This window comes from Elaeis guineensis, chromosome 6, assembly GCF_000442705.2.
Source record: "Elaeis guineensis isolate ETL-2024a chromosome 6, EG11, whole genome shotgun sequence".
Lineage (NCBI taxonomy): Eukaryota > Viridiplantae > Streptophyta > Magnoliopsida > Arecales > Arecaceae > Elaeis > Elaeis guineensis.
Genome location: NC_025998.2, coordinates 63,206,139 through 63,228,578, shown reverse-complemented (window position 1 = coordinate 63,228,578; position 22,440 = coordinate 63,206,139). Strand labels below are relative to the sequence as shown.

The 22,440-nt window shown below is 42.1% G+C and overlaps 1 protein-coding gene across 2 annotated transcripts; it reads right to left on the bottom strand.

Annotated features, from left to right (window-relative positions):
* Positions 1-6,489: 6,489 nt before the first annotated feature.
* Positions 6,490-12,644, bottom strand: LOC105035375 (5-methyltetrahydropteroyltriglutamate--homocysteine methyltransferase 1). 2 transcript variants are annotated; one of them, XM_010910923.4, is made up of 14 exons: positions 12,505-12,644; positions 10,986-11,339; positions 10,785-10,872; positions 9,592-9,719; positions 9,316-9,507; positions 9,022-9,224; positions 8,776-8,939; positions 8,461-8,541; positions 8,210-8,376; positions 8,027-8,132; positions 7,548-7,798; positions 7,384-7,456; positions 7,160-7,288; positions 6,490-7,021 (listed from the first exon to the last, which is right to left on the bottom strand). In XM_010910923.4, the coding sequence occupies exons 2-14, from the start codon at positions 11,333-11,335 to the stop codon at positions 6,653-6,655; spliced, it is 2,301 nt and encodes a 766-aa protein (XP_010909225.1). In that variant the 5' UTR covers positions 11,336-11,339; positions 12,505-12,644; the 3' UTR covers positions 6,490-6,652. The 2 variants fall into 2 exon arrangements, with proteins under 2 accessions (XP_010909225.1, XP_029117769.1); XM_029261936.2 differs by lacking the exon at positions 12,505-12,644 and adding an exon at positions 12,310-12,441.
* Positions 12,645-22,440: the final 9,796 nt, after the last annotated feature.

Here is a 22,440-nt window from a genome sequence, read left to right as displayed (position 1 = left end):
CTCTCCCCTACTGCCAAACCCTCCTGGGGAGCCCAATCTCTGGTCAACTTTTTCCTCTGCTCATTCGACCTCAGCACCGAGATCATGTCCTCATACTCCAGAGTCTCCTTGCCGTAGAGCAGTGTAGTCACCAAAGAATCATATGATCCAGGCAGCGAACATAGAAGCAATAGAGACTTTTCCTCCTCATCCAGCTTCACCCTGATATTCACCAACTCCATGCACAACTGGTCGAACCTCTGAATGTGGCCAATCCATCAGATCCCTCCTGTATCTGAAGACTGTACAACCTCTTCTTTAGCATCAGCTTGTTGCACATATTCTTCCCCATATACATGGTGTGCAACTTCGACCAAAGGCCATTCGGGGTCTTTTCTTCCAGCACCGAATACAATGCCGCATCCGCCAAATATTCTCTGATCACTGAGCATGCTTTCTTCTCCAACGATGCCCACTGTCTATCTGTCATTCCCTCAGGCTTCTCATCCAAAGCTTGATCCAGATCTGCTTGCACCAGAAGATCCTCCACCCGAATTTTTCATATGAAAAAATTCTCCTTGCCATCAAACTTCTCGAACTCGACCTTCATATTGCTGCCCATGACTGGATCTAAGCCAAACAAGCAATATAAAATCAAGAAGTGTAGAATATACCTTGATGGTATCTTGCTGAAAAATTTCAGCACTTGAGATCTTCAACTTCTCACACTTGGAACCGCTTCCTCACCACCTAAGCTCTGATACCAACTATTGGAGAATGATTCTGGCTCCTCCCACGGACCTTGGGTGCAGCGGAACCAGCAACGAATAGATCTGGAGTCGTCTGGACACGATCCAAGGCCCTTGACGAAATCAGCCTGGTTGTTGTCTTCTTCATCAGCCTTTCGTTTCAGATGAAGAACGCCTCTGAAACTACCTCTAAAAAATCCAAGATCTGGTACCCAACCAGATCAGACCTGGATCGAGGTCCTTCAATTTATAGATCTTGAATCAGGATGTTCTAGATGGGGAAGAAGATAGATGGAGACAGACCTCGCAGATCTGTCCTGCTACAGCCTTTCTTGTAGATCTGTTGATGAAGATCTCACCCACACCTCAAACGACCTCAGATTAACTCTAGATCTGAGAGAGACTTGTACCAACCTCTTCTCAAGAGATTTCAGATCCTGGACCTGGTGTTTGGGTGCCTGCAAGAGGGGGAGAGTAGATCTGATAGGTGGCTGCAAGGGGGAAGGGGCTAGTGCCTCCCCTTCTTCTCTTTCCTTTTATGGACTGGCGGCAAGAAACCCTAGGGTTTCTTGCTCCTGGTGCATGGAAGATTGCTGGAGAGAGAGGGAGAAGAGAGAGAGAGACTTGGGAGAAAGAGTCTTATATTTTCTTGACTTTATCCAACCTATACACAGTACATGTATATATAAACACCGGGTCAAGTGACCCAAACCCAAAACTCCCTTGACCAACTCTATGGGAGATTAGATTAATCCAAGCCCATGTACACCCATGACTCGACCTAATCTCACCTATCCTGGGCTCAAATCTGGCCCATAAAGAGTTGGTCCCTTGAGGCCCACATAACCTAGACCTCAAGTACCCGAAAGGCCCACAGCCTTTCAACCTAGGGCCCAACTAGCCCTAGAGCCTCCATGAAGCCCTCATGAATGATGGACCTTGGCCTTAGCCTTGGTCCCCTGGGCCTTGGGCACACCACCTGGATCATAACACAAGGTTGTTGGTTTCTTGTTCTTCCTCTCAAATTTGTTGGGAGTTTGTTAGAACCACTTCTTATTTATTGTTCTTCTTGATTAGTTGAGGGATCAAGAAAGATTTTTGGCTTCTTCAAGGATCAAGAAAGAAAGGTCAAAAGGGTTCATGGGTTGATCCCTATCCGAGCTTGGTTCAAGCCTATTCAGGCCTTTGATTCAAGCAAGGAGGATTTAAGAGAAAATAATTCAGGTCAGTCCTGTGGATATCCGTAGAGGCAAGATATTTGTACTGCTGATTCAGAATCAGCTCAACCTCAGATCCAGAGATTGAATTGGATTTAACCTCAGTTACAGATTTGAGGTAAAAGAAAAGTGATTCGGATATGTGAATTGATCACAGACTTTTCTTTATTCATCTTAAAATCAGTTTATGTTAATTTTAGCATATGAACTAGATCCATAAGTATTTTCATATGATGAATGCATACCTAGATTAAAAATATTTTTAATCTAATTTTTTTACTATATTTTGGATTTAAAAAATTTTTGAAATCCACATGCACTAGCACCTGTAAAAAATCCAACACAAATCTCATCATCAGTCATATAATAGATTCGATCGGCTCAAGTTCAATTGTGATTCTCATGGAAATTTTTTTTCATCAATCACACTGCCGTGATCACAGACTTATGGACTTAGCCTCTCAAATCTTATAGGACTATTTTTTTCTATCAAGATCAATAGATTCTATCTAGATGCACATCCTGCTCCTACAGTAGACCAACAATTGCTAACATCCACTGTAAGGGCTCAATGAGGTCATGTTTATGTATCAGTCAAACTTCAATAACCTCACTATGAGCAACCGCACCATCACTGGTTGAAGTACCATTCACACAACTACAGTATCGAAATGATCATTAATGATTGAATAAAAATCCATGTGATCTCTCGTATGGTCATGCTCAGTACTAGTTATTCTTTAACAACTATCCGCACTCGTCATTTAATGTCTCTACACTATAGATCAAAGACTCATCTATCTCGAAGAAAGCGATCTATACATCGATCTATCCGGATAGATCACTATCCTCATGATGATACTATGATTGAAAGTAATTTAGAAATTAATTATACCTACCTCTAATTTTCAATACTTTGAGAATATGTATCATAAGTATTAATTTCATGGATAATTCAAGGACACATCATACTTGAATGAAAATAAAATTTATCTTTTTATTGATCAAATCAATATTTTAAGTATAAAATTATATTTTAGAGTTATTACAATGTGTCAGCCATATTGGCTTCTAGAATATACGTTCAATACATATAGCATATATCATAAGTATACTTGATAAATATATGACAAATCTGAATATGGAGCATTTAGAATATAGCTAAAAGGTTATGAGATATTTATAGAAAATCATAACAACAAGTATGTTGACTTTGAAAGTTGGATCATCTTGAGATGATTGGGTATTGTAATTCTGAATTTTTTTGATTCTATGGATGATATGAAATCTAATTTTATTATATTTGATAATGCTGGAGAAGCTATTTCTTTAAAAGGTTCAAAATAGAATTTTATGGCATCTTGTGCTATGCTAGCAGAGTTTCTAGTATGTTCGGAGCTACAACTCATACTGTTTGATTGAGAGACTTCATCTCAGAGCTTATGATTGTTGATTCTATTTCGAAATTATTTTAGATTTACTATGATAATAGTGCAGCTATATTCTTTTCAATGAACAATAAAAATTTTCAGCACCTCTATATATATATAAATAAAATATTTGATAGTCAGAAATTTGATTAAAAGAGAGTCATTGTAATTGAACAAACAAAGATTGATACAATACTTACAAACTCATTGACCAAAGGACTTAAATTCACTATATTTATTAAATATGTGAAAAATATTGGTTTATTAGAATCTTTTGATGTGCTTGGTTAGTGGGAGCATTATTTTACATCTTTTTTCACTTCATGTTGGAATATTGCATTTATATTTGTACACATATGGTTGATTGTAAATACTATTTAAATGAAAGTCTTAAGCATAAAGATGTTGCTTAAGCATAAATATATTGTTTGAATGAAAGTCTTACGCATAAAGGTATTATTTGAATCGAAGGCTTAAGCATAAAGGTGTCTCTTAAGCATGAAGATATTGCTTACATTGTAATTGATATCATTGATATTATGATTCATCTTGAGACATAAAAGATTCTTCTTGAAATATATGATGAAATTATGATATAAGCTTAAAATTATTGTAGCGTTCATTGGAAAGTATAAAGAAGTTTCATTTGAATCCATAAAGTAGACTGATGATGAGCTTTATATATATATTTTGATTATATGAGTACAAGATTCACATTACATGCACTACATTACTGAAATCTATGTCAATGAGATTACTAACATTTATAACCATGTAGGAGTTTTATATCAATAAATAGTATAAAGACTATTGTGATTCAATGTTAGTGGTTTTAACGGAGCAAATTTTTAACTAAAGATATTATTCATTCAAAATATTTGCATATGTGGCCACATGAGGTGCTCTTAGCCCGAGAGTTATTTTCGAACAATATATAATTAATATATTTTCTTGAATAATAAAAAAAATAGTCTTAATCAATGTCATCCAAGTGAGAGAATATTGGAAATTCTCCCAAAGTGGGCTTCCATTGATCATAGACTGATTTCTTACTCTGATTTGTTACAAAATATGAATTAAGTTGTCATCTGAATGAATGGTTAAGGAATCCATAATTAACTGTGATCATATTATTATTTTAGGTCGTATTGTCTTAGTCATGTGATATAGCAGATATTGGTGTAGGTCTAACTCGACTATAAGGCTCCATGGTGGATGGACCCATTAGCATTTCTAACTATGCTAGATTCTCACTCCACTTCTATATATATCCATCTGTAGAGAAATCCTAGAACATAAAGTGGAGATGGAGAGGAAAATCTACGTTGCTTTTGTTGATTTTTTATTATGCAGGATGTTGATACGACAACCGTTAATGGCTGCTTAGGGATTTTAAAGTATGATTAATTGATTGAATTTTATTTTGATTTTTTTGATTACTTTTTGTATTCTAATCTTCTGCATGAGATTTATGAAAAAATTCCTTCAATTTAGTGATAATACAGTAGTTTTAGGCACCTATCATCCAGTCAGGACTAATTAGTTCTGACTTGGAATCTAGTTGAATAGAGTCCTGTCCACCTCGCTCTGTGTGTGTGTGTGTGTGTATATATATATATATATATATATATATATATATACAATTACAATGGTCTACTATGTAATTTGATTTGTTAAGATCCAAGTTTAGATTTTAGATATCTTCTCTTTTTCTCTCTTTACCCCTGGCCTCCAACAACTTCCCTCTCCACGCTACTTGAAATGTATCTGAATTGCATGACCAAAATTTCTTCCTTTGTTTTACTCTAACATGCATCACAAGAACCTACAATCGGTTGCGAGTTGATTATCTTGTCAGATGTTAATAGATGATTATCCTAAACAAATATTCCAGTTATACAGCAAACTGCGGTGTAAAGATCTGAAGGGACGATTTTGGGGATGATTTTGAGAAGGCCGTGACTTTTTTCATGGCCTCCTGACCTTTCATGACGACTAGACAAATGCTTGATTAGTGATACATAAGAAGAGAAGTTCGGATCATTAATGGTCAATTAGCCAATTACAATGATGAGGCAAAATAGATTTGATTACATAGTTTTCAAATTTTATAAGTATAACCTCAGATATGTTCCTCTTTTTAAATTGACGAAATCCAGTAGTGTCTCTTTGTAGATAAGGTTTAGAGAGTCAAAGATCTTTTTTTCCCTTTTACTTCTACCTGATGACCTAGAGAGTAAAAGATTGACGAGAGGTGAATCTTACTTAATAGGACATCTTCTACTGATTCGCTTCAGCTGATTTTCTGGATAGTGAATTAAGTCATGATAAGTTTGAATTATATATACTTAATAGGACGTCTTCTACTGATTCACTTCAGCTGATTTTCTGGATAGTGAATTAAGTCATGATAAGTTTGAATTATATATATAATAAGACAAGCCAAAATGACCTCCAGTAAAGCGATTCAAATTGTCCTAGATTAATAAAATTATCAACTTCTAACAGAAATATATTTGATCATTAATCGATTCTCCAAAGTATCCGTTTTCACAATGCCAATGGACTATAAGAATAATAATGACATTATGCCTGAAGTGGTCTGCTACAGTTTGCCTGTCCACAGCCTTTCAAGCAAATATATGACGGAAGAAATGCCACAGGTGGATGGCAAAGGTAATCGTACAGTCCTACAGCCAGTTAAACCAACCGGTCTTCAACCACCGTCCATATAACTAAGTCGTGACTGTTTATGCTGACCTCCAGTGGGAAAATAGGGGAGTACAATATTGGAGGGCAATATGATACATAAATTAGATCAACGGACGGCATTCTACTATTTCAGTGGTAACTGGTACTCCTTTTTCTCTGACTGTGAGAGCTTGGAGGAAGCCTGCATTCCGTTCCACTGGTAATTCATGTTGACAGCTGAATCAAACACCTGTCTAAAAATCGATCCTCTTTTGCAATTACAATTTCAGCCGTCATCAGATCTCACAATTTCAAAAAACCCATAACTGTTGCCTATTCTTTGTAGTGGTAACTAAGCACAAACCAAGTAATAGCATTTTTTTTTTTTTTTTTTTTGGCTTTCAAAGAAATCGAGGTACATAGTGACAGAAACTTTCCCAATAATCTTGAGTGGAGAAAAGAAACGGATTAAAATACCCATATAAAAAATCTAGCCACATGCTCAGCATAACACAGACCCATATATTATTAGGGATAAATGGAGAATCGCTCTTCCTTTAACCATAAATCATTGGAATTATAAGCTCTACTTTGCACTGGCCAGCTGGGTGCGGAGGACCTTAGCAGCAGCAACCATGTTGGAGAGTGCAGGGTTGACTTCAGCATACTTGCGGGTCTTGAGCCCACAGTCAGGGTTAACCCACAGGATGTTGGTTTCAAGCACAGCAAGCATCTTGTTGATGCGATCAACAATCTCCTCCGTGGATGGGATTCTTGGAGAGTGGATATCATACACCCCTGGCCCAATACCAGCACCGTACTTCACTCCCTCACGGAACACGGACAGAAGTTTCTCATCTGAACGGGAGTTCTCAATGGTGATTACATCAGCATCCATGCCGATGATTGAATGGATGATGTCGTTGAAGTTAGAGTAGCACATGTGGGTGTGAATCTGTAAGAACAGTTTAAGGCATCAAGCAACTTAAAAACAAACACCCTGGTTGAGGATTTTAACTCACGATTACAGAATTAGAACTCAATCTTTAGGTTATTCCAAAGAAGATAGAAGCATTTGAGGATGAAAAAGAACCTGGGTTGTGTCCTTGACACCACAGTTAGTGATCCTGAAAGAATGGACAGCCCATTCTAGATAGAAAGCCTGCTCAGACTTGTGCAGAGGCAAGCCTTCTCGAAGAGCCGCTTCATCAATTTGGATAACCTACACACAACCGGAAAGCAACAGTTACAGACTATGAGTAAAGGAAATGATTAAGTGTATGTAATAAATTGTTTAGAGAAGAATGGAAGACTAACCTGAATACCAGCAGCTTCCAAATCTTCCACTTCTTTCTTGATAGCAAGAGCAATCTGATAGCAGGTCTCAGACCTGGTAGCAAAGCATGTATCAAGTTATATATACCCAAATGACAAGAGGGTAGCAATAGAAACTCCATAAGCATTTAGGCAGTTGGGCTTACCTTGGCTGGTCATTCCTAACAAAGGACCAATTAAGGATCGTGACTGGACCTGTCAACATTCCCTTCATTGGGCGAGCAGTCATGCTCTGGGCCATTGTCGACCAGAAAACAGTCATGGGCTTAGGACGGCTCACATCTCCATAGATGATAGGTGGTTTAACACATCGTGACCCATAAGATTGCACCCAGCCATTAACTGTGAATGCAAAGCCCGATAACTGCTCCCCGAAGTATTCAACCATGTCATTTCTCTGTGAAAATGAAGCATTGATGAAATGAGTTTTTCCAGAAACTGCACAAAAACAATTATGATAAAAATGTATGATGTTGAAAAAGTATACAAAGTTCTGAAAACCAACTTCACATCTTTTACACATCACATTTCTCGCATGCTGGAGTTTTTTTTCCAGATTATAAAGATAAAAGTTGAATAAATTATATCTTATAAGGATGATGTAGCATATGAAAAAAATGCTCACTTCAGGCTCTCCATGGACCAGGACGTCAATGTCAAGTTCTTCCTGAAGCTTGACAACTTTGTTAATTTCCTCTTTGATGGCCTTAACATACTCCTCTTCCGAGATTCTGCAAATAGGTGAGAAAACATTAAAAAAAAAACATTAATAAAAAATGTGACAAGCCATTGTTGAGAGAGCACCCACTTATTTGCCTTGTATTCACGTCGTACTCTTCGGAGATCCATGGTCTGAGGAAATGAACCGATAGTGGTGGTGGGAAGGATTGGAAGGTTCAGCTTCTTCTGTTGTGCATCTAATCTGGCACTAACATTTGTAGCTCGGCGATGGTCAGATCCCTTCAAATCAGCAGCCTGAGTGCAATGCCACAGGCAACTTGAAAAGCAAGCTCACTTCTCTGAGAAATAGAAATAAGCTACCAAATTATAGTTACTTACAGCCTTCTGAACTTCTTCATTTGTCACCCTAGGAGATGACTTCCTTGAAGCCTGAGCGGCAGCATTTGCAGAGAAGAAAGCCTGTACATAGTCAAACAGTGAGGCTATAACATGAAATTTAAACTGCCCAACATGATAAAATTATATCCACAGAAAACTTGTTTAAATTGTTTAAAAGCCAGGTATGCGTATGGCAATGTTGTTGAAAACAAAGTTAAGCTTGTAGAACTTGTCCTTCAGATAACAATGAAACTTATATTTGCAGGATGACAGGACTAGCAACAGGCACCATCTGATGATTATGAAAGGTTTTACCTCATCTTTCAGGCCAGCCAATGCCTTAGCCAGTGCATTAACTTCAACTACCTTTTGGGCAGCAAAAGCCAACCATGACTTGATTTCACTATCCAATTTTGTCTCATTGACAAGATCAACAGCAGTGTGCATGAGCGAGCAGGAAGTAGAGACCACAAGCTTGTCTATGAACAAACAACAACCATTACGAAAATACCTAAAATTTGACCAAAAAAGGAAAACATAATTGCATGTGAGTGTTAGTACCTTTGCCTACAACAGACTCAAGAGCCTGAAGAGTGCTGAGAGAAGCAGCAAGATCATTGGCCCAGATGTTCCTCCCATCGACAACTCCAGCAAAAAGAAATTTGCTAGCAGGGAAGCCAGAACTTTTAATCAAATCAAGTGTCTTGGTTCCACGCACAAGATCAAATCCAAAACCTGAGACACCTTTCAAGGCAGTGGCAGTCCTGAAATAGGTGAGAAACATGAGTCAAATGTTTACCCCCCCGCCCCCCATCCCAAAAAAAGGTACAGGTAAGCAAGTAAAAACCAACTAACTTGTATGCCTCTGCAGGCACATCTGCAAAATAGGTCTCAATTAGCACATTCAAACCAGAGAATGATGATTCCAGTTCAGAGTAGGCATCAGTAAACGCTTGCAATTGGCGAGAATCTAGATCCATCACGAGAGTGGGCTCATCAAACTGAATCCATGAAGCACCAGCAGCCTTCAACTCAGCAATAACTTCCCTGTGTATGATGACATGGTGAGTAGCGAAAAGTAGAGGACAAAAGATGGCCTGAAATGGCCTAGAAGTTTGTTTTGATCCTTACTTGTAGACAGATATAACATTTCCCAGAAGTGAGAGAAGAGAAAATGTCTTCTTTACACCTTTAGCATGTTTCGACAGTAACAAGTATGTAACAGGACCAATAAGCACTGGAACTGTGTCAATTCCAAGCTGCACCAACAAAGAAAAATTAAACAATAAGCAGTGAAGATTTGATAAGTAAAACAGGCCATTCATCAAGTAAGCACCATAAAAGCATGCAAAAAAAATCAGGAAACCATGTCTATAGCCAAATTCTACTGTATCAACCCATACTAACCATACCATACTGTACCCATAAGGTACTGGTATGTTACCATGGTTTGATTCAATATATAAGTTGAAACAGTCTGTAGCTATCTAAATTGAGCATAGCTACCCTATACTGCTCGAAACCAGGATGTTTACCGTACCATGTCTACCCATACTGCCTAGTTTCAGGCAGTACCATGATAAAAAGTAAGACAAAGCAGGTTAGAAGCCATCACAGTATGGGATACATGCTATACCATATCAAACAGGTAACATACTGGTACGGCACATTGTACTAAGAATCCAAATGTTGTCTGTAGCATATCATTGAACAAATGGAACAAGCTAATATGTAAATCTTCCCCCTAACTCCTAGAATACATTGCATGGATAATTGAATTACATCACTTACCAAGTCATAAGATATCAGTTTAGGCATCTGATCAAACCTAATGAAAGTATGATTTATAAAAGTTCAGATTAGCTGATTACACTGGAAGCACATTAGGTGGTCTAGTTAGGCCAGACTGATCAAATAACAGTTCTTCCTCTTTTATACCCATCATGCCAACACTTCTATTTGCACATCTTCATATGTCATTCCCAAAGAGATAGATTATATAAGTGAAATTCTTTAAAACACAGTAGTTAAGTAAATGGCTACAAATCTCATCACAGTACCCTTGATTAGAATTGAAAATGAAAGGATCTGTTCCCTACAGAGGCATTATCTTAAACATGAAGACATGTTGCATCAAAACAACAAGTGTAAACTAACAGATAATACTTAAATGTCATGCAGACGAAGAACGAATACTCGATCCAAACCACAATAGTCAAAATTGTTTAGTGGACAAAAAAAGAGACAATTTCGAGCCCAACAGAGCAACAAATATACTGTTAATCAACATGGGTTGAAGCAAGAAGACTGATATAGGTCCATACCGCCTTTGCTTCATTGTACTCAGCAACCGCCTTGTGAGATGCATAGGAGAACTTAGTGTTTGGACCCAATTCAGGTACAATGAAATGACTTGATCAGGGCAAAAAGGAAAACATGTCAACAAACACACAAATAAACTTACATGAAACAAAACTACTATCAAAATTAGTACTTCAGGACTCAAGATGGGTCAGAAGACTTACTAGTTGGTGTCAAACCACTTGGTCATCTCCATAGCAGGTACAGAAGCATTTCCTCTGGCCATGGAGAAGTAGGTATCAAACCCAATCTCTTCACCATTCCACCCGTACCTATCAGGAACTGCACCAAGCATAGCTGTGGTATCGAGCACTTGATCATAGTACGAAAAAGTGTTGCTAGGAATATATTTGATCCCAGCATCAGCCATTTGCTTCCAAATTGAACACCTGAGATCTGCTGCGACCTTCTGCAAATCTTGGGCACTGGTCTTCCCATCCCAGAATGATTCAAGAGCAAACTTGAGCTCTCTCTTTGGCCCCATGCGAGGATATCCAACAATGTGTGATGCCATCTTTCTGATCATGCAGACCAAACAACATCACATTACCAAATGAAAAGCAAATTTAAATTCCTCCAACAGAGCCAAATAGCACCTCATCATATATAGTATGAACATCTAAAAGCACATAGCAGCATTCCTTCTCCATTTTTAAATCATTAACTTCAGGAATCCTTTTAATCACATGAAAACAGAAATATTCATTCCTTAATTTAAAGAAAATCAGCGCTCCAACATATTTACGGGAATTAATAGTAGAATCAGAACACCCAAGTACGATGAACACGATTAGTTTCCTTCAGAAAATGTTGTCAGGAGTGGAAGCAGTTACTTTTGTTGACTGATAAAGTTAGTACACTAGTCAGCTGGGGAAAAAGGATTCGCAGGGCACCACTTAATGGATCATGTTCACTTTTCTACTCAAAATATTGTAAAGAGTGGAAATATTATGATTGATGGCGCTAAAGAACATCTAGTAACAACATGACAGAAGTCACTTGAGACATATCTAACCAAAATCAATAAATAAGTAACAGAATTGTCAAACATTGGAAAATAACTCAAGAGAGAGAAATTATGAATAAATAAGATTCATAGCCGATGATATCGATAGAGACATTAAATTGTGGAGAGCTTAAAAAAAAAACAAACGAGAACAGCAAACCGCAAAGACAGATCTATAACTCCAACGAACCGACTTCATATTTATGTACTAACTACAAATATACGAGATCTGATCCGTATTAACTATCAGAGCATCTCAAGGTAAGCCGCAAATCCGTCAACTTAGCCAAGCCAAAAGTAAGATATATAACTATATTAAAAATAAAATGTTTCCATATCTGATCCACCAGAAAGCACACGTCCAGTACGTGAACTAAGACCAAATTGCACCAAGACCGCTAGATCTAGAAACAATCAATCCTATAAAGATCTGAAACCAGATCCACGACAACTAAGACCATATCGCACCAAGACAATCGTACCTCGGTAACGCGATGCAAAGCTGATCGGACTTCCAAGTATCAGAAACAAGAATGAAGCACAAAGCCCTAGATCGGATCTATCACGAGAAGGGGGAGAAGAACCGAGGGAAAACAGGCGGAAGCGAGCATATAGGTTGATGGGGATCGGGAAAGAGAGAACGAAAAGGAGAGAATAGCGGGGTTCGGGGAGCTTACCTTTTGGTGGCGAAGGAAGCGGTCCCGAAGAGGAGGAGAGAGGAGGCCGGAGAGAGCGTGGAGGGAGGCGAAGAGGGGGCGACAGGAAAAGACCGGAAGTGGGAGGGTATTTATAGACACGAATACGGTGGTTGGGGGCATGTAGCAGATCGAATGCTTGGGTATTCGCCCTCAGCCAGGAAAGAGCTAATTAAGTGGCCAACTATTTTTCCAATCAATTATTTTCTATTAATATTATTTGATTTTTTTAAAAAAACTGGAGGGTACGGGAGCGTGGCAAAGAGTAAGAAAGCGACGGATATGGCAGTAGGTGGGAGGGAGTGCGGTTGGTGGGATGGTTGGGATGGTGGACTAAAACATCATTAGCACTTCGGCCAGACGCTTTTCCCCCTTGTTTTCTAATATATTTATATAGCAAATCTCTCTATAATATATAATAAAATATTTATCATATTTTACAGAAAGCTTTTTCATTCCTCTTAATTAGTGAATTATATCGTCCTGCTTACATCATCTTCTCCGCATTCAAGAGAGAACAAAGTGTTCATGCAAATGAGTCACGAAAAAAATCTAATGCACCTTGCACTTTTTGGAGGTTGATTACAAGGACCAGCGCTTTAGTCTCACCCTTACCCGGATTCCAGCTAGAATATTTTGCTGGTTTCAAGATAGAACAAATTTTTGATTCTCCAATAAAAATACATTTTTTTCAAGAAGCTCCAATTCGACAACGAGAGAAGAACGTGCTCCAATTCGACAACGAGAGAAGAACAAGAAAGGCTATAAATATTTCATTATAACTAAGAAAGAGTTATGCTGTAGTGGCAAATGACCAAAATGATTTGGTGCAGTCATATTGATTCAACTCATAATTTGTATGATGATACAGGTACACTCAGATTTTTCAAGACATTCTAGTTAGAACGTTCCAGCTAACTTGAAAGTTGGGATGAGAAGACTAGAAGCAGTCGGCCTCCAAAGCCAAAATTTTTTGGCTCAGCAACCAATCCAAGCAAGCAAAACCTTCTCATGACAGGCAACTCAACCACTTCATGCAAATGCACATGAGGATGTAGTAATTCCATTATGTGCCAAACGGTTATGGCATGTCTGTAGATTGTTATTCCACATCAGCAAGTTGTTTGGCATGACCCCGAGTTTGTTAAAATATGATCCTCAAAAAGATTCAGAATGTTGACTACAAATCAACCAAAGACCATAAGAGGTAATCCCTAAAGACCCAAGTATCCTGTTGCCCAGATATAGCAAGAGAATAATGAATTGGGTTCCTTAAAAATTTAAACAAAAGTATGCATCAAATTTGAAGTTTATGAGTGAAAGTAAAGTGTATACAATTAGAGATAATAGAATTAACTAAGAGATAAAAAACAATAGAGCAAAATAATGCACAACCACAAACATACCGATTTTTATAATAGTGTTATGTCAAATTCAGTACCTACATCCACTCTTCATGACCTCTTGTTTGGAAATTCCAACTATAATCACCAAAAATTATATAGGCTGACTCTTAATATCTTAAGGTCAACTCCTCTAAGCCAAAATATAAAAAAATTATCTTTAAAATTCATTTGACTTAGTTGTTTTGAGAGGATTTCTTTTTTTGATTTGATAGGTCATTGTGAGTATCTAAGAGATCCTATAAGCAAACTCCAAGCATACAATTAGTATTGTTTGAACTCAAGTATCTTATAATCATCAAAATCAAAGTCTTCGGTTAACTGTCTCTATCTTTTTGATGATAACAAGATTTTTGAGTGCCAAGTTATACATCAATATGTGCGCTTAATACAACTAATAGCTAAAATGTGCATCTTATGTTCTGTTGGGGGTTAATTTGTTACCCATGCTGAAGACATGAGTCAACAGAAAGACATGTGATGAAGTATACAAGACCGACACTATGGTACTGCTGGAGATGAATATGTCCGATCTTGGAACTAGATATATCTCCCCCGAATCATAAGAGGGTTGTTTGAAAGAGGTCATTTGATGAATAACTACGGACCTCCCCGATCCTAACTTTGGACCCCAATGATCCTTATTTTCGATGATCTTCCTAAATGGAACATTAGATTCCAACTGGTCCGAACTTCAGCTTATAACCAAGACTTCACCAATCGATCCCAGTCCCCATAGTGGGCTAACATTTGAATAGGTCAATTTCAGACTCCAACGGCAAATATACTTCAGACCCCACCGATTCTTTTTTCAATGAACACAACTGGCCCTGGCCACCTCCTTCTTTCGATGTCTATACTCATCGAACCGCACTGAAGCCTCCTCAACTAAAGCCGGTCTGATCCTATCTGTACTCTCATTTTAAATTCAAAATATCTATGATGCCCCCAGCTGGCTCTGAAATAGATAAGACAGGCGTAACTGCCTAATCTCGAAGACCCCAATCGAAAATCTTACCATATCACATCTAAATTGGCTAAACAATATTTTAAAATGGCTTTTCAACCCTCGCCTACAAAACAGCCTATCGAGGATTCCTAAGGTATGCATACAATCTCTCCCAAAATATTCTTTCTCTTCTGTTTTCTTGAGATTTGACTTGAGTATCGGAGAGTCTTCGCTGGAACCAATTTCGATCAGATATATTTTGCAGGTCACTTTCTCAGGAGGATGCACTACCTTTCTAGTTATTTCGATCGAGAGCCAAATTTCAGTAGCAACATATTAGTGCTAGAGGAAGGGATTGTGAATCGATTTTGAGAAGGAACAAAGGATCAAGATTGTGGCCCTATGCAGACCATCTTCTCGACGATCCAACACCATCACTTTCCAACCAATAGAGAACACAACCAACCACCAGGCCTAGGCGTAACTGTCGAAGATCCCTCAACAACCTCCATAATTGGTGGTGACTGTCAGTGCGAAGCAATTCAATCTACTATTTTAGCAGGTGCAAAACTTGACCACCGTCATCTAGACAATGCAATAGATTAATGCCGCACCGACGATAGTAGCAGCACAGCTGACCAATGCTGCACCAATAGTAGAGCCACGACCAGCCAACCCTATGCATCAACCCGCACTGCCACCACAGGAGCGACTGCAGATCCCTCTATAGAGCCCTGAGTGGGGGAGGCAGACTCACCATAGCCGACCCCAAAGCCCAGAGCGGAGAAGACGACAATCTCTGAGTCCCTGTTCCAAGCAAGACTCAACACTTGACCGACTATCTCCTCTGCAATGTTCAAAAGACTGCACTATCTGAGATGTAGATATCAACTGCAAACTTTGGGAGATAAATGAACAAATTGAAGCAATCCTCCACTAGGCTCCGATGTGGGATGAGGGATATAACACTGGTCCACCATTCAGCATCCGAATCATGTAGGAGTCGCTCTCCAACAACTTCAAGATGCCACAGATAGAGAGCTACTATGGGATTATGAATCCCATGTAGGGTCAGATGTGGTGCTCCCAAGCCTTGGGAGGCCAAGAGTTGAGCCATGGAGTTGGCTCAAAAGTTCTAGAGTCGATTTGCATCCTAGGGTGAAAGATTGTCAGTCTTCACAGTCTTGAGGTACAAGGACTTTGGATCTTGAGGGGCTAACTTGTATTAAACTAGGTTTAAGTCCCACGATGTGAGATTATGTCAAGTCATAGGTGTACATGAGTTTGGGGTGAGCTCAATCTCATTGGGTTAGCCATGAAAGTTTTTGGGTCAAGGGTCAAATTACATTGACTTGGTGTATAAATACATAGTTTGTATTAGAGTTTCATTGAATCTGAAATACAAAGATTATTTTCTCCCTAACTCTCTCTATCCTCATCTCTCTCTATATTCTCCATGCCACCAGCAAGAAACCCTAGGGTTTCTTGGCTGCCACACCTAAAAAGAAAAGAAAGGAGGCGCTAGGCATCCCAGAACCCCCTAATGATTGCCGCCTCCCCTTTTCTCCCTTCTTGCTACCATTCAAGAGAGGTTCCAGACCTTTTTTCTCTGATGATTAAAGAGTTCAAGAAGAGTGCTTCCAGATCTGAACAAGGAAGATTCAAATCTAGAAGAGAAAGGATTTAGAAAGGAAAAGAAATCCTATCAAGAAGGTACTGCCCCATAAATCTGCTGCAGAGGATCTTGAATGCCTCATCTTCATAAAGCTATTTCTTAACACCTAAGCTTCAAAAATTTTAGGCATTAAAATAGTATGTTCATAGATCGTTCATATCTCTACTATTTTAATTGCAGTCCGATCTAATCCTAGGAGGATTAGGAGGAGGCATTAACAGGAGACTGTCGCATAAAAATCTGCACGCTTGTAGATTTTTAGCACTTTGTCTCTTCTTCATTTACTGGATTAATACCCAGATTTTCATGCAAGATCGATATATGGCTGGTATCGAAGCAATATCAAGTTTCACAATAGTTGGTATCAAAGCCCGTTGAGCATGAAGGAGGAAGAAGAGGAGTTTTTAGCAGTAGATGTTTTTTAGATCTGATCAAAATTTTAGATTTAATTTTTTTAGTGGTAGAAGATCAGATGTTTTAGCACAAGATCAGAGTTTTCAATAGCAAGATTTTAGATCTAAGGTTCTCCAAGTTTTATGAGGAAGGAAGAGATCTTGGGGGTGTTGTCCACCCTTCCTAGTCAGGTATTTTTCAGATATATCCTTATACTGTTTGTGATTTGGTTTGATCATGAAAAGTAGTGGATTGAAGGTTGGATTTGAAAAATTTGATGGAAAGGAGAGTTTCATCAAGTGGAAGGTTGGGATGAAGGATCTGCTAGTTCAGATAGGATTGGATTCGACCTTGGAGGATAGGTTGGAGGAGATGACTGACAAGTAGTGGGTATATTTGAAGAAAAGGGCATGTGCCACGATTAGAGCTTGTCTGATGGATGAGGTATTGTATTGCATATTGAAGGAGAGATTACCCAGAGATTTATGGTCAAGGTTGCACATATTATATATGGAGAAGAACATATGCAACAAGTTAATGCTGAAGAAGTAATTTTACAGCCTTCGAATGTAAGAGGACGAGGATGTTGTAGGGCATATTCAGCAATTCGACCAGATGAGTATGGATTTGCTCAATATTAGGATAGAGCTAAAAAAGGATAAGAGTCTATTGCCATTATATTCACTATCTAGGAGCTTCGATCCATTGGTTACTGTTGGGTATAAAATACCCCCCAGTCGAAGTTCGTAGCAGGAGTGACCCTCCGAGGATCCAACCGACTTCCGACCTCCGACGACGTCTCTTCAAACCTCCCGGACGGCCGAGCCCCCACAATACTCCCAAGTTTTACTGACGGATAAGCCCCCACCAGCGTCGACCAGATTCTTCACGACGGACGGACTCCACCCAAATTTTCTCGATGATCGACCATCTTCCAAACTTTGTCCGGACTCCGCCCACGACTCCAATTATAGGCAGACTCCGCCCGGACTCCTACGGGAGCCGGACCTCGTCCCCGACTCCGGCTGCAGGCAGACTTCGCCCAGACTCCTACAGGAGATGGACTCCGTCTGTGACTCCAATTGTAGGTAGACTTCATCCGGACTCCTACGGGAGCCGGACTTCGCCCCCAACTTTGATTGTAGGTAGACCTCGCCCGGGCTCCTACGGGAGCCAGATCTCGTCTCCGACTCCAGCTGCAGGAAGACTCTGCTCGGACTCCTACGGGAGCCGGACTTCGCCCCCAACTCCAATTGCAGGTAGACCTCGCCCGGACTCCTACGGGAGCCAGATCTCGTCTCCGACTCCAGCTGCGGGAAGACTCTGCCCGGACTCCTACGGGAGCCGGACTTCACCCCCAACTCCAATTGCAGGTAGACCCCGCCCGGACTCCTACGGGAGCCGGACCTCGTCCCCGACTCCGACTGTAGGCAGACTTCGTCCGAACTCCTACGGGAGCCGGACTTCACCCCCAACTCCAATTGTAGGTAGGCCCCGCCCGGACTCCTACGGGAGCCGGACCTCATCTCCGACTTTGGCTGCAGGCAGACTTCGCCCGAACTCCTACGGGAGCCAGACTCCGCCCACGACTTTAATTGCAGGTAGACTCTGTCCGGACTCCTACGGGAGCCGGACCTCATCCCCAACTCTGATTGTGGGAAGACTCCGTCCGAACTTCGTCCCCGACCTCAACTGCTGGAAGACTTCGCCCGGACTCCTACAGGAGCCGGGCTCCATCCCCGACCTCAACCGCTGGTAAACTCCGTCCGAACTCCTAAGGGAGCCAGACTTCGCCCCCAACTTTAATTGTAGGTAGACTTCGTCCGGACTCCTATGGGAGCCAGATATCATCTCCGACTCCGACCGCGGGAAGGCTCCGTCCGGACTTCATCCCCGACCTCAACTACTGGAAGGCTTCGCCCGGACTCCTACAGGAGCTGGGCTCTGTCCCCAACCTCAACTGCTGGTAAACTCCGTTCGGACTCCTAAGGGAGCCGGACTTCGCCCCTGACTTTGATTGCAGGTAGACTCCGCCCAGACTCCTACGGGAGCCAGATCTCATCTCCAATTCCAGCTGTGGGAAGACTCCATCCGGACTCCCACGGGAGCCAGACCTTGTCCCCGATTTCGACTGAAGGAAGACTTCGTCCGGACTCCTACGAGAGCCAGAATCCGAGCTCCTCTCAGACAGGTAACGAGCCACCTCTCTCCATCGGACACTCCAACCGAACTTCGGCCGACAGGCCTGGACCCTCTAGCAGGCCACAGCAATGGCCACGACTCTACTCCACTTCCTGCGACGGATCCCACGCGGCTCCATCACTCCCTGATGGGCCGCAGTAACGGCCACGACTCTGCTCCACTTCCTGCGACGGATTCTGCGTGGCTCCATCACTCCCTGGCAGACCACAATAATGGCCACGATCCTGCTCCACTTCCTACGACGGATACCGTGCGATTCTTCCATCCTCTGGCAAGTCGCGACAACAGACGCCGCCCCACTCCCCACGACAGACTCCACGTGGCATGTCCTAGTGATAGCCACGATTTCACTCCACTATTCTCCGCAACAAACTCCTCCTGACCATGGGCAGTCCACTGCCAGATGGTTACAAACATCGCTATCAGTCTGTTTCTCCCTCCACCTATAAAAGGGGGACCCCAGATACGTTATTCTTTAAGCTCTATTTTCTATCCCAAAACTCTGCTAAAATTTTCGTTCGAGCACTCCATTCTTGTTGAGGCAGAGAACTAACTTGAGCGTCGGAGGGTCTTGCCGGAGCAACCCCCCCTCCAGTTTAGACTTCTTTTGCAGGTCCCGAAGGTGACCATGACTCCCTCAACTCTAGCTTCTCCGGTGCAGGCAGATTTTTGCACCAACAGGATTGGCACTAGAGGAAGGGCCTGTGTCTTCGCAGTACCCTTGTTCTTAAAGGAGCGCTCAATGGGACCGCCTTCGATCATCTTTTTCGACATCCACTCCTCCTTCCCTCACTTGATCTTCACTCGATGCCTCCCCGCAAAGCATCCACACGACGATCCACGGCCTCTGTGGCTAGATCTCAGGCTCCGGCCTCACCTCCAGTCTCCCAACCTCTAACCCCTCTTCCGACAATGGCGGTTGGCGCGGAGCAATTCGACCTATTGGTGCAGCAGGTCAGAGGCCTCACTGAAGCTGTGCAGGCCATGCAACAGCAGCAGCAGCCACAGGCATCAGTGCGACTGGAAAGAACGTCGTCAGAACTCCAAAATCCGGTGGTGGGATGGGCCACTTGGGCCAGCCGCCCAATCTTTCCCGAAAAGATAAATCCAAGGGTGGAAAGCCCCCAATCAGACCACGATTCCACCCCCGAAAGATCTCTGCCTCCATCCTGCCAGAGGACCCTCGAGACCCATAGTCGAGAGGATTTTCTGGATCGAAGGCTTCAGGAGATGAACCGGCAAATCGAAGAACTCCGCCACGCTCCCCCCGCTTATGGTGAGGACATTTGTACTGACCCTCCCTTTTCTCAAATGATCATGCAGGAGCCAATCCCGCCAAACTTCAAGCTCCCTCAATTTGAAAGCTACGACGGGACTTCGGACCCGATTGACCACCTGGAGGCCTTTCGGACAATGATGCTGCTTCATGGCGCGCCCGACGCCATTCTATGCCGAGCCTTCCCATCCACTTTGAAGGGAGCGGTGAGAAATTGGTACTCGATGCTGAAGCCGGGTACCATCTTTTCCTTCGATCAGATGAGCCACCAATTTGTGGCTCATTTTGTCAGCAGTCGGCGCCTCCGGAAGGGTTCGGAGTCCCTCATCAACATCAAGCAGAGGGAGGGGGAGTCCATTTGGGCCTACATCAACCGCTTCAATGTCGCCGCACTGGAGGTCCGAAACTTGGACCAGTCGGTAGCAATGGCCACCCTGAAAGGCGGCCTTCAGAAGAATGACCTTTTATTCTCTCTGGAAAAGAAGTACCCCAGGAATTTTGCTGACCTGTTGGCTCGGGCTGAAGGGTATGCCCGAGCGAAAGAAGCCTTCAAAATGAAGGATGAGGAGACCGCGAGAAAGTGACAGATGGGAGACTCGAGTAAGCCCGCAGTCGAAAAGGGGCCGAGGGAAGCTCGGCCACGTTCTCGAACTCCTCCCGGGCACAAGCGCATCCAGACTCCTCCTCGAGCATGCAGGCAGGGAAGCCCAGAACGCCAAGCTCGGTGGGGCTCTCCCCCAGGAAGGTTTCGCAACTATGCCCCCCTCAACGCATCGAAAGCCCAGGTGCTGATGGAGGTCAGAGAGCAGCTCCCAAGGCCAGAGAGGATGTGCACGCACCCCGGGAAGTGCAACCCCAATAAGTTCTGCCTCTACCACCGTGACCACGGCCACGATACAGAAGAGTGCATTTAGCTCTGAGATGAGATCGAGGAGCTCATTAGACGAGGTTGGCTTGACAGGTTCATTCAATGCCGACCTGAGGGCAGAGAGGATCGGCCAAGGACCCTGCCGCAACCTGAACTGCTGAGGAGGGAAGTGCAGCCCGAAGATTGGCCTCCGATCGGGATCATCAACTCTGTCACCAGAGGACCTCAAGGAGGAGCAGACCTTCCACGACCATGGGACTTGAAAAATCTGTAAATGTATTACTAACGACTTTGCTTTGAATCAAAATTCTTTTCGATTTTGCATGTCTTTTCCTTTTGGCATGGACTTGTTACGACTGGGAATAACCCCTTCAAACAATCAAAACAAGGTCATGTTAGGAACAGGAGGAGAACCTCGTCCTAACATGAGCAAAATGAAAGTCCGATTATCTTAAGATCGGATCGGAGGAGAGGCTCATATAACGGCCCTTAGGTGCCCCCATGGCCATATTAGGAACAGGAGGAGAACCTCATCCTAACATGAGCAAAATGAAAGTTCGATTATCTTAAGATCGGATCGGGGGAGAGGCCCATATAACGGCCCTTAGGTGCCCCCATGGCCATGTTAGGAATAGGAGGAGAATCCCATCCTAACATGAGCAAAATGAAAGTCTGATTATCTTAAGATCGGATCGGGGGAGAGGCCCATATAACGGCCCTTAGGTGCCCCCATGGCCATGTTAGGAACAGGAGGAGAACCTCGTTCTAACATGAGCAAAATGAAAGTCTGATTATCTTAAGATCGGATCAGGGGAGAGGCCCATATAACGGCCCTTAGGCGCTCCTATGGCCATGTTAGAAATAGGAGGAGAACCTCATCCTAACATGAGCAAAGTCAAAGGCCCGATTCTTTTAGATCGGATGGGAGGAGAGGCCTTACAATGCCCTTATGTACCCCCACAGCCATATTGGGAACAAGAGGAGAACCTCGTCCTGACATGAGCAAAGTCAAAGGCCCGGTTCTTTTAGACTGGATGGGGGGAGAAGCCTTACAACGCCCTTATGTGCCCCCACAGCCATGTTGGGAACAGGAGAAGAACCTCATCCTGACATGAGCAAAGTCAAAGGCCCAATTTTTTTAGACCAGATGGG

Coding starts and splice junctions, on each gene's coding strand:
- LOC105035375 (XM_010910923.4), bottom strand. CDS start 11,335: ATGGCATCACACATTGTTGGATATCCTCGCATGGGGCCAAAGAGAGAG. Junction 8,940..9,021: donor TGAGTCTGTTGTAGGCAAAG/GTACTAACACTC, acceptor GTTTGTTCATAG/ACAAGCTTGTGGTCTCTACT. Junction 7,022..7,159: donor GTGTCAAGGACACAACCCAG/GTTCTTTTTCAT, acceptor CTGTTCTTACAG/ATTCACACCCACATGTGCTA.